The sequence below is a fragment of the Osmerus mordax genome, chromosome 19, assembly GCF_038355195.1.
Source record: "Osmerus mordax isolate fOsmMor3 chromosome 19, fOsmMor3.pri, whole genome shotgun sequence".
Classification (NCBI taxonomy): domain Eukaryota; kingdom Metazoa; phylum Chordata; class Actinopteri; order Osmeriformes; family Osmeridae; genus Osmerus; species Osmerus mordax.
In genome coordinates, this window is record NC_090068.1 from 6,081,787 (window position 1) to 6,093,640 (window position 11,854).

The 11,854-nt window shown below is 50.6% G+C and overlaps 1 protein-coding gene across 4 annotated transcripts; it reads right to left on the bottom strand.

Moving 5' to 3' along the window:
- Positions 1–84: 84 nt before the first annotated feature.
- Positions 85–10,456, bottom strand: dixdc1b (DIX domain containing 1b). Of its 4 annotated transcripts, none has more exons than XM_067257077.1 (21): positions 10,331–10,456; positions 9,099–9,228; positions 8,803–8,928; positions 8,405–8,636; positions 7,400–7,501; positions 5,773–5,870; positions 5,567–5,670; positions 5,268–5,351; positions 4,765–4,818; positions 4,461–4,511; positions 4,171–4,275; positions 4,001–4,054; positions 3,833–3,904; positions 3,654–3,725; positions 3,467–3,529; positions 3,217–3,366; positions 2,814–2,880; positions 2,592–2,700; positions 2,089–2,197; positions 1,840–1,919; positions 85–1,643 (listed from the first exon to the last, which is right to left on the bottom strand). In XM_067257077.1, the coding sequence occupies exons 1-21, from the start codon at positions 10,391–10,393 to the stop codon at positions 1,637–1,639; spliced, it is 1,932 nt and encodes a 643-aa protein (XP_067113178.1). In that variant the 5' UTR covers positions 10,394–10,456; the 3' UTR covers positions 85–1,636. The 4 variants fall into 4 exon arrangements, with proteins under 4 accessions (XP_067113178.1, XP_067113177.1, XP_067113176.1 ...); XM_067257076.1 differs by having other exon boundaries at positions 3,217–3,363; positions 3,467–3,532; XM_067257075.1 differs by having other exon boundaries at positions 3,467–3,532.
- Positions 10,457–11,854: the final 1,398 nt, after the last annotated feature.

The following is an 11,854-nucleotide window of genomic DNA, read 5'->3' on the forward strand; positions in this document are numbered from 1 at the left end:
CCTTCGGCTTGTCCTAGAGCAGGTTGCCAGTATTGTTAAAATCACTTTCTTCGAGACAAGAGCTGCTTGGTATTTTGGTGTTTTAATATTTAAATTCCAGGCAGTATTATAGGCAAGTGTCGAAATGCATACATTCATATTACATATATTAATAATCTCGTTCTTCTTTCAGAATAGTCACAAATGTTTTAACCTGGCAACCCCGATCACCAGCCTAGCACCTGTCGTAAAAATGTCGCAACATGGTATTTGGGTGTAATCACATCCATCGCCACCAGGGTACGGTAAAAAAAAAATCACATCCATCACCACTACAAAACATAAAAATGTACTGCAACATCCATGGGAATCATACATTTATTGGGGAGTGTACATATTGTGAGTGCAACAATCATGTTGATCTATGCACTCCACCATCAGTGGTTGGGTGGCATCATTTCATGCAGTGCTGTCACAATTCTGAGTGATCTGTTAAAGAGTTGGTCAATACTAAGAGCTGTTGGTTTTGAAACAGTTTTTGACAACAGCCTCACTGTTCTGGCAGTAGTGGTCAAAGCTCTGAGGACTAAGGAGTCAGATAGGGATACGGGCAGGTTAAATACTGTGGGGCTGGGGTGTCAAATTCCAATCCTCCAAAGGGTCACCATGGTTTCCGTTTCTCCTTTTTTCCATGTCATCCATCACAATTACCCGGGATTGGCTTGAGAGCAGGCCAGTGGACCTTCCAATCTGAAACAGAACTATGACACCTCCACTTTACTCTGACCTCTCCACCTCAGTCTCTCCCTGGCTCCTCTCCAACCTGGCAACCGTATCATCCTCTCCCTCCACCTGTGGTCCCACACTTTGTCAGGCATAGTCTCAAAATATAAACGACACACTTCTCTCTCTGAAACCAAACATAAAAAACTGTTCTCTGCCTTTGACCATTTACAGTAGAGCATATACATCTATTTACATATATGTACAACAACAACAAACTAAATTGACATTAGACACCAATAGTCTGCAGTGTTATCTACTCTGCATACCGTGAACTACTATTCCCGCATTCAGTCCCAATGACACAGTATTCTGACATACAGTAATCTTGTGCAGCTCGTGGTGAGTCAGATACTTGACAAGAGCGTGTGTGTGTGTGTGTGTGTGGGAGGGAGGTGCGTTAGAGCCTTTCCAAATCTTCAAGTGTGTGTGTGAATAGTCTACTTGTAGATTGCATTAAGGCAATAGAGCAGCTCGACTGCTGCATGGCCATTGAGAATCGCCATGTCATCATCATTTCTTTTCAGATGTCCTAGCACTATCCTAACATCTCATGACTCTGATCGTCGGGGGATGATTAGGGTTGCACATACGCTCACATTGATAAGGCACAAGGTACCTAAACACTTGAGCTTTTCATTAGCACAGAGTCTAGCCTCTGTGTCCCTGTTCAAGTTCCAGACTGATGGGGTGGTCAAGAGGGAAGGGGGGGGGGGGGATGTTGGCACTCTCCACTTGCTCATGGCCAGACAGGCATTCTTCTGGCTGCATTTTTTCCTTCCTCCACCATCCACCTGTCTCCTGGCAGCCAGTCTGCAGCCAGTGTGTCTCTGGGGCCGGGGCTGTACGTGTTGGAGGGGGGGGTGAGAGTTCACTAGGTCCTGAAGGAACAAAAAGACAGAAAAACAAGAAGCTAGATGGTGAGTGACCATGTGTGTGTGTGTGTACGTTCAGTGTGTGTTCAGCGGTTTGTGTGTGTGTGTACGTTCAGTGTGTGTTCAGCGGTTTGTGTGTGTGTGTGTACACGTTCAGTGTGTTCAGCGGTTTGTGTGTGTGTGTGTGTGTAAGAGTATTCACCTCTCCTCTCCGTTGTCCTCCTCCACCCAGGCCACTATCTTCCCCTCCCATCCAGGAACCACCGCCTCGTCTACAAACACCTGGACGTCGGGAGGTCAGAGGTCAAACACGTACTCAACATAGATACACTCTGTTAAACAATCGCCTAAAAAAACACTTTGGCCACCAAAAAAAAAAACTTTTTGACTAAATCGCTCGATAAATAACCCTTCTCGTTTTCCTCTCCCCTCTTCTCTCTCTTTGTCTCACCTCTTCCTTGACAGTGCCAAACTCAGGGTCCAGGGCTTTGAAGTGGTATCTGTACTTCCCATCTCTGTCCACCGCTGCCTTGACATCTCTCAGAGTCACCTCACCCAGCCTGCAACACACACACACACGGACAGTGTGACCACACACGACTCCTCTTCCTACATACAACCTTAGAACAGAACTTGGGTCATATACTTGAACATCTCTATCCACTGTGTCTGAAAACCTCAGAAAACAAATGTGCATTTCTTTCAGCTTCATTTATCGACCGGACAGTTGGGAGAGAGAGAGAGACAGGAAAACAAATAGAGACATAGGGGGGAACACCCAAGGCAGAAAGTGGCTTAAGTCAGATTAAACCCAAGCCCCTCTTTCACACATTTTCATTCATGGTAAGGCAAACTCTCCCCCAGCTACTGGGGGCCGCCCCTAGAAAACCCTCTGGTCGTGTCTCGAAGCTGCTGTGCACGGCGTGGACAGGGGAGGTCCAGCGAGCCGCTCACCTCTTGGGGATGCTGATCATGAAGGGGGTCAGCGAGGGGCCCGTGAAGTACAGCACCTTGGTACTGGCCGCCGAGTTCAGCGCTGGGGTGCTCTGGGAGTGAGCCATCTCTGAGAACACACACACACACAGACGCCAGTCACGCACACACAAACAGCCAGGGTGCATTCGTAGATTGTCTGTGTGTGTGTGTGTGTGTGTGTGATTGACAGGGGGAGCTTACTGGAGCGCGTGGGCCAGGAGTCAGGGTTGGACGGTGGGGCCTTGCGTCCAGGAGACTTCCCCCTCCCCTGGGATGGAGCAAAAGGACACGTGAAGAACACGCACGCAATGCATGAACACACGCCATGCCCAGCACACATCTCTCAGCTAGTCTCCGTGGACGTGTGAGATAGTACCCAGAGTGTATGCATGTGTGAGTGGGAGCGTGAGAGAGAGAGAGAGAGAGAGAGAGAGAGAGAGAGAGAGAGAGAGAGAGAGAGAGAGAGAGAGAGAGAGAGAGAGAGGGAGTGAGAGAGAGAGAGGGAGAGGGAGTGAGAGAGAGAGAGAGAGAGAGAGAGAGAGAGAGAGAGAGAGAGAGAGAGAGAGAGAGAGAGAGAGAGGAGAGAGAGAGAGAGAGAGAATACCCGGTGTGTGTGTAGAGAGTGCAGCCGCTCGGTGAGGGAGGCTATGCCCTGCTCCAGGGTGTCCAGGGTGTGGTGCTGAGGGTCGTGGTCTCGCAGGTTGTTCCTCAGGCTCCTCAACGCATCCCTGACCAGCTGGAGCTCCTCGGCCTGCTAGCACACACACACACACACACTAACAGTGAATCACCATATCCCTGACTCATCTTAAAACCATGTTTTAGAGCGGCACACACGACTTGGGAAGACTCACCCCCGAGACAGAAGGAGATGGACCCCCAGGCTGAGAATAGCCATTGTTCTCAGCGCCAGATTGCTGCTACACCCACACACACACACACAGAGAACACACACACACACAGAGAACACACACCACAACATGAATAAGAAACACACATGGCAGCTCTACCTGAGTGTGCCTGATGTGATGGAGGGCTCACCTGGTGCAGCTCTCGGCCCATCAGCTCCTGCAGCACAGAGTCTTTATACTCAAGCTCCTTCTGAAGTGTGGTCTGAAGACAGACACACACACACTCATTCAATATAATACATATCTAAAGTATATTCAAATGAATGTACAGATAGACACTGTATTCTGGGATGACGGCTGTGTTGATACCTTCTGCTGGTGGCTCTCCTCCAGTTTGTGTTTGTGCTGCTGCAGCAGTCTGTCCTTCTGCCCCACCTCCCTCTGCAAACCACCAATCGGGACAAGGCAGGAAGAGTTAGCGACCAATCACGGTGAGCGCGCTGAGTGGACGGAGGCGCGCTATTGGCTGTGTCTCACCTTGCACTCGCTCAGGAGTCTGCTCCGCTCCTCCAGTTTCCTCTGGAGCTCCGTCTAGCACACACACACACACAGTTACTCAAACACTATCTATAGACAGGGGAGGTCGTCTTTTCATCATCTATATGTATAAAATGTATATGTGTGTGTGTGTGGTGTGTGTGTCGTACATTCTGGCTGGTCAGTTCGTCCCGGGCCATGCTAGCTCTCAGCAGCTCCTGTTTCAGCTGCAGTACGGACGCCTCCTGAACGCACAGTCTCTGCTGCTGCGCCTCCTGTCCACGCGCACACACACACACACACACACACACACACACACGCACACACACGAGCAGAGACGCTGTATCCATTACAGACTCGAGGGAGTATTAAGCCCGGCTGAGGGACTTCCACTCAGCTTCAAATTCAACCTTTTCTGTACGTGTGCGTGTTTACCTAAGTGTGTGTGTGTGTGTCTCACCTTGACCCCCTGCAGGTTCCTCATCTCCTGCCGACAGCGCAGCACTTCCCTCTGGAACGACCACCACAGACACAACACCGCTCAGAGAGACCGCCGGCCGACGTTTACACACACACAACAAAGCCGTCCTCACAACCAGTAGAGCAGTTCGTACGACCCCCCCCCCCACCCCGCCACATGAACGCACAGAGAACACCCACGGGACAGAACACACCCCTGGGGAGCCCGGAGGTCCGGCTCCCACAGTCCGGGCCGGGGGCCGGGGGGGAGCCCGGACGCTGGGATAAACGTGCGTTCACTCTACCTTCAGGTCCTGAGTCTCCTCCATGCTCTGGTCCAGACGACTCCGAATGACAACCTGAACACAGAGAGACAGGGACAGAGAGAGGTGTATGTGTGTGTGTGTGTGGGGGGGGGGGGGGGGGGGGGGGGGAGGAGGAGAGAAAGAACTGTGTGTGAGAGCAACGCAGGACTGGTGAAACAGAAGAGGAAAGCGGATACCTGTGTCTTTCTCTCTTACGCACACACTCTCGCACACAAAGCACAGGGGAGTGGAGCAAGGACACTTGATCTGCTGTGAGCACACAAAGCACGCTGGAGGCGGAGGGCAGAGAGAGAATGAGAGAGAGGAGAGAGAGAAGGAGAGGGACAGAGAGAAGGAGAGGGGAGAGAGAGAGAAGGAGAGGGGAGAGAGAAGGAGAGGGACAGAGAGAAGGAGAGGGGAGAGAGAGAGAAGGAGAAAGAGAGAGGAGCGAGAGACAGACAGAGAAGGAGGGAGAGAGAAACTTATAAGAGAGGTTGATGTACCAATTGATGTTCAGCGTTGTCCTCTCCTAGACCAAGAGACAGCTCCTGCTCATCCTCAGGTAATGAGCCATGGAGCAACAGTGCCTACACACACACACACACACACACACACACACACACACAGGAAATGCGATACCAACTTGGTAATGTTCAAAGAAATCCCATTCATTATATACAATGCACTGGATTCTCGAAGTGCAGGAATATCCCATTTACAGTGTAAGCACGTGTATGTAATCCATAATGCATGTGTGTGTGTTGGGGCCTTGGGGGAATATCACATGTGTGTGTGTGTGTACCTGTAGAGCTGAAATCATTTTCCGTGTCTCCTGCATCTCTCTTTCCAGAGTTTCACTGAGGGGGTCCACCCAGACAGGCTGCACAACTACCTGGGAATGCTCACCTACACACACGCGCACACACGCGCACACACACACACACAGAGAAAGTTACTTGCTGTTCCGATTCCTTTGATTGGCTGGCATTATGTTTGGTCAGGACTCACTGCTGTTCTCCTGTGTTTGTCTGTCTTCCTGCTCCCTGCTCTCGGATTGGCTGCTGGGAGGGACTCTGGGGGAGGGGGGAGGGCTTGAAGAACTGAGGCTGGGGGAGGAACAAATCCGGATTATTCCCCCATCACACACATGCGTGTGCACATGCACCAAACTGTATACTGGTGCCAAACAGCCCTATTCCCACATACGTCTCCCTATTAGTCACAGACAGTGATCTACATGCAAGTCACCCTTAAGGAACATCATAAACAGTGATGCAATTCCAATCTGCAATATTCCAAACTTGTTTCCATTAAAACCAGGATGTTGTCTGCGTGGAATGTTAATACTGTTGTGTATGAGACTGCGAGTGTGTGCGTGTGTCCCTTTTAAAGTTCTTCTGCCGGTCTCCGTGGTGACCACCAAGGAACACCACAGATGTAGGTCCATTTGAGACTGAGTAGACCTAGGCTGTTTACTGACTGTGTGTGTCTGTTTACTGAGAGTGTGTGGGTGTGTGTTTGTGTGCGTGTAACTGACAACTGTGGGATTGGGATGTAAATAACAGCTTGGCAATTCTCTTTCTTCGTTCTTGTCATTATTTTCCACGTAAACAAAACGAGAGAGAGAGAGAGAGTGAGAGTGGAAACAGAAGGGGAAAGAAGAGATACAGAGCCATACAGCATCTCAACACTCCGTAGCGTATAACGACAGCCAAACAGCGTGTCCGAAGCATATCATCCCTCTCCTCCCGAATCCCACACACCCCGCCGCGAACCAAACACACTCACGCACCGCACACCCTTACCATTTCACCTGCTTCCCTCCCATGGTCAGCACGGCCGGGAACGCGCGCACCCTACCTCCTCAAGAACGGACTTGTGCAACTGATCTTCATTGCATCGAAAAATCGTGTTTCCCTCCTGACACCTCCCCCCCCCCCCCCGCCCCCATCCATCCTTGGGTACACGGCGTCACCATGACAACAGCAGCAGCACAGTCGATGCTTCGTTCCTCGCTCTCGTTCGGCGCCCGCACACGCGCCACGCGCGCGGCGCTGTGTTCCAACTCAGACTGGGGTGCTGAACTTGGTCACCTCCCGACAATGTCTCCACGCTACGGAGAGCGGCGTGCGTGAGACAGCGTCACACACCGTCCAACCGGCTCCTGCCTCTCTCAAGATCTCTGCTATATCCCAGGGAGCTCTCTTTGTGCTCCCATACTCGAGATGATTCAGATCACTTTCTGTGCGCGTGTGTGTGTGTGTGTGCGTGTGTGAGAGAGAACAGATAAGTGTGAACAAACAAGAACACACAAGCCGCGTGATTGGCGGAGAAGATATTTCTGTTCTTTCCCATCATCCCCCCTTATCCATCTCACTATCTTGCCCTGAGGAGCCCCTTCCACCCACCGCCACCCTCCATACACGCACACGCACACAGCTGAGTAGTAGGACAGATTACGGTCGAAAACGCCGCAGGGGCATTTTACGACGCCGCAGTCATACGCTTCGTCCACACAAAGGCAGTCAGTGATAAAGCGCCACCCCCCTACCCGCTGCCCACAGACATGCACTGGCACGGTGTGTGTGTGTGTGTGAGCGTGTGTCACTTCAGCGTCATGGCCCCCCCGAGTCACCTGCTGGGCTGTGCGGACTCCGCCTCCTCCGGGGTCCCCCTCTCGTACTGCTGCACCAGGGCCCGGACGCAAACCCCTCCGTCCTCATCGACACTCCAGCCACTACACACGCGCGCACACACACACACACACACACAGACACACACACAGTGGTGTGGAGAGAAGCCCAATGCAAGAGCCCTTAGATGTTTGCTTCCAGCTGACTGTAATCAAAGACTCACAGGTCGTCCTAAAGTGGAGTCAAGTTTGGTGGCAGTCTCCATGCCGGACCAGCAGGGGGTGCCAAAGCCCTGGCAGTGTGTGAGCGCTACAGGGGAGCTTGTGCGTGTCTAATCTCATTCGAAAAGGAATTAAGAAAGAGAGGGCCGCGTGCACACCGCTGTATCCGACTGTGTGTGTGTGAGAGAGAGAGCGTACCTGCGGAGGTGTGCGCGTTTGTGAGAGAGAGAGCCTACCTGCGGAGGTGTGTGTGTGTGTGTGTGAGACAGAGAGCCTACCTGCGGAGGTGTGTGCGCGTTTGTGAGAGAGAGAGCCTACCTGCGGAGGTGTGTGTGTGTGTGTGAGAGAGAGCCTACCTGCGGAGGTGTGTGTGTGTGTGAGAGAGAGAGCCTACCTGCGGAGGTGTGTATGTGTGTGTGTGTGTGTGAGAGAGCCTACCTGCGGAGGTGTGTGTGTGTGTGAGAGAGCCTACCTGCGGAGGTGTGTGTGTGTGTGAGAGAGAGCCTACCTGCGGAGGTGTGTGTGTGTGTGAGAGAGCCTACCTGCGGAGGTGTGTGTGTGTGTGAGAGAGAGAGCCTACCTGCGGAGGTGTGTGTGTGTGTGTGTGAGAGAGAGAGCCTACCTGCGGAGGTGTGTGTGTGTGTGTGTGAGACAGAGAGCCTACCTGCGGAGGTGTGTGTGTGTGAGACAGAGAGCCTACCTGCGGAGGTGTGTGTGTGTGTGTGTGTGAGACAGAGAGCCTACCTGCGGAGGTGTGTGTGTGTGTGTGTGAGACAGAGAGCCTACCTGCGGAGGTGTGTGTGGCGTCCAGGCCGTGAGGCATCGTGTCGTGCTGCTGCCAAGGCGGCGGCTGCGCTCTGGGCCATGGCGACGGTGGAGAGGGGTCTGTGATTGGCCGAGGCCCCCGCGTGACTCTGCCCAGAGCCTGACGCGGCTCTTTGATTGGCGGATGGTTTGAAGTGTGCGGCAAGTGCCAGGATTAGCCGCATCACTGACTTGAGGTTACCGTCCACAATATCTACAGAGAGAGAGGGAGAAAGAGAGCGTAAGGGATGGAGAGAGATAAATATTGTTCTCCCCCAGTGATGAACTATAACAACTTGTGGCTATTAGAACTTGGAACTCTGTATGTGTGTGTGTGTGTGTGTGTGTGTGTGTGTGTGTGCGTGCAAGTTTTTACATACCCCTGGCAGAGGTGTGGGGCATGCGTATATGCTTTGAGGAGATAAACTGTAGGACTCTCTCTACATTCTCTCTGCTCTCCTCACGGTCCCTTGGGGTCAAATGCACCCCCTCCAACACCTCACCCGCTGAGAGAGAGAGAGAGAGAGAGAGAGAGAGAGAGAGAGAGACACACACAGAGACAGCATATCAGCCATTCCACATACACAAAAAAAGAACACCACACATTGGCGGATGCAGTCTGTGAGTGTATGTGCGGGTATAGCGTGAGTGTGTTTGCACGCGTGGGAGTACTGACCTACTATCTCGATCAGGTGGGCCAGCACCACTCCATCCTGCAGGTCACGCCGGAGGTCGGCGACAGGCTTGAGTCCTGGCCTCCTTCTCAGTTGAGAGTTCACCCAGGAAACATAGGCTGCCAGCTGTTGCTGTAACACACACACAAGCAGAATACTGAGAGGCAGGTGGGCTACACACATTATAAAGTTATTACCATTTCAATGTGTAGTCCAATCTACATATCTACTAGAACAAAGAGAAGGAAACTGTGTGTGAGAATGTTGTGACAGGAGATGACTGCATGACTGCAGCTATGAGGTCATTTCAGGAGGGGATTTCACCATGATGATTGTTCACTTGCTCTCAGCTCTATCAACGTAGACAATAACTGTTCATACAGTCCCCTGCCCTAACTGCGTACACACACACACACTCATACCCAAACACACTCACACCCACTAAGGCCAGTGGGATATCTGGGTTAATCTCCCCTCATGCGCTGGATGGGCAGAGACAATGACAGTCTGTCCTTCGGTACAGACTCGGCTCAGAAAGACACACACACACACACACATCCCCTTTAACTACCCTTGTGGGTAACCACCCGGTTTGAAAACTCAAACATACCCCTCCTTCCTTCCTTGAAGTGTAGCAATCACTGCCCTTGCCTCTGATGCAATTATATAGGAGAAAGAAACATCTGAAATTCATGGGCCAAGTTAGCCCCAAACCTAAGATCAGAGACAGCTCAACTCTTCTATGAGGCTATGTATACAACACAGATCTATACAGGCAGTCTGATACACGTGTAACACACCTAAATGTAATTTTCTGCAGTCATGAATAAGTCATAAACTATTTGTTCAAGGTCTGCTAGGCCTTTTGATACTGTGCTCTGAGGAATGCCAAATTACACCCTCTCTTAGCCACATGCACGACTGTCTTTCAATCAGTCATTAGCCACATGTATTTAGTCATAAATACTGCTTTTTTACAAAAATATTTCGAAAGGAGGTGACTAAATTGTACAGACAAGTGTAACCATTCAATGAAATTCAAGTTATATATTCGTCTTTAGCTAAACGTTGGGTGTTTATGTTTGCTGCATATAGAAACTGACAAAAAGACGACGTCGAGACACTCTGTCAGTGACTCAAGGCTTAGCTATTGACAACTGTCTACCGTGGCAAGCTACATTGTTGATAGTGTGACTGTAACGGGCTACCGTAAGCTAAGTAGCTAACAGGCTACCTCATTGAAGCCCTCCTGAAGAACATCATCCAGCAGACTCCCTTTGGACAGCGAGGCAATCATCCTTCAGACCGACCACACATTCAGTTGCGCGCACAGCACACACACACCACCGGGGATCGGCTCGACCTCCCGTTACCAGCGATCCATTCGTCGCTTGGTGGCAAAACTGTGTTCGAGCAAGGCGTCAAAATGCATAAAAAACACCGTGGTTATCGGGACTGGTCGGTTCCGTTAACTCGCACTGTCTGCTGCTGAAACAGGATACATGAGCACGGGGATCCTCCGCGCATGCGCACAACTTGGCTTTCCTCTGTCGCCATGGGGACGGCGGATCAGGGCGGATGCTTGGCCAGAAGTAGAAACATATACCTGGCTGCTTGGCTTTCTCTGCTTTAATGTTGCACGCCTGCAACATGATCTATGAGGTGTGTACAGCGTTTAAAATTATTGTTTAATATAAAAATCATTACATTGTAGAGTGTCCTGCTTGTATAGCTCAACAACACCAACTAACAATGTCAACTCGAAGAAATTAACAGTAGCTAAGGGCCAGGGGAGCAGGAAAGGTAACTAGACTAGAGCTATCAGAAGTCCCTGGCAAATACTTCAGTGAGAGAGATGCTGGGAGAAGAGAAAAAGAGAGAGGGTATAAAGAGATAAAGGTAAAGAGAGAGATTTTACACTCATTGTCACACCCTGGTGAACTACTCAGCTCTTTTTTTCTGCCTCACAGTACAAACCCTCTTCCTTCCTGCTCAGTGTGCGGACTTCCTGTCTTACACTCATGCTCCGCTGTCATCCTTGTCAATACTTGCAAGTGCACATAGGTAGGTCTTTGACTCTTGACAAAGGCAGTAAGTACTATACAGGCTACATTTGATGTGAGAGCGAGAGAAGTGTGACTGACTGACAAGAGCCAACAGTGCCTTAAGGGTGCAGCATGAGAAAATAGTATGGAGTGTATCTCCCCCCAGTGGCCACGCTCATGAACGCATGAAAAACTTGAAATCCCAAATATAATGGCCTTACCCTAATTATTTAAATGTCTGTTTCACTTAAGAAGCATAGGTAATGTGTTTTCTCTGTTACATATCTGCTTTGAATTCTAACGGCATTCTGCCAACGCTTGACAGCTGCTGCCTAGATTAAAAGCAGCGGATGTTGTCTAGACTAGAGACCTTATAAATATTGGTGAGGGAAGATGTGGATATCCTCCCCAAACGAAACACTTACAGATCCGTGGCCTGGGGAAGACTTGCTGGTCCTGTTAGCCATTCTGGAGATACTGGAGGAAGTAAACCATAGACTGTACGTTATTACAAGAATACATACATACATACATAACTATTGTACAGTATTGCAACTAGTTGTGTATGTCCCCCAAAATATAAAACTAAAGTGTGATGGTGAACCATAGGGCCGACCCCACGTAATGTCCCTTAAAACAGGCTCTTAAGAGGGACTGATGTCGGACAAGTCATCGGCTGGGTTTCCAGCAAGTGTTTCCCACGGGGATGGGCT

What these genes read in the sequence shown, in the direction of transcription:
- dixdc1b (XM_067257075.1), bottom strand. Translation starts at nt 10,393, where the DNA reads ATGATTGCCTCGCTGTCCAAAGGGAGTCTGCTGGATGATGTTCTTCAG. An exon ending in AAATGATTTCAGCTCTACAG is followed by an intron (nt 5,352 to 5,566) that starts GTACACACACAC and finishes GTGTGTGTGTAG; the next exon opens with GCACTGTTGCTCCATGGCTC. An exon ending in GGAACCTGCAGGGGGTCAAG is followed by an intron (nt 4,276 to 4,460) that starts GTGAGACACACA and finishes GCGCGTGGACAG; the next exon opens with GAGGCGCAGCAGCAGAGACT.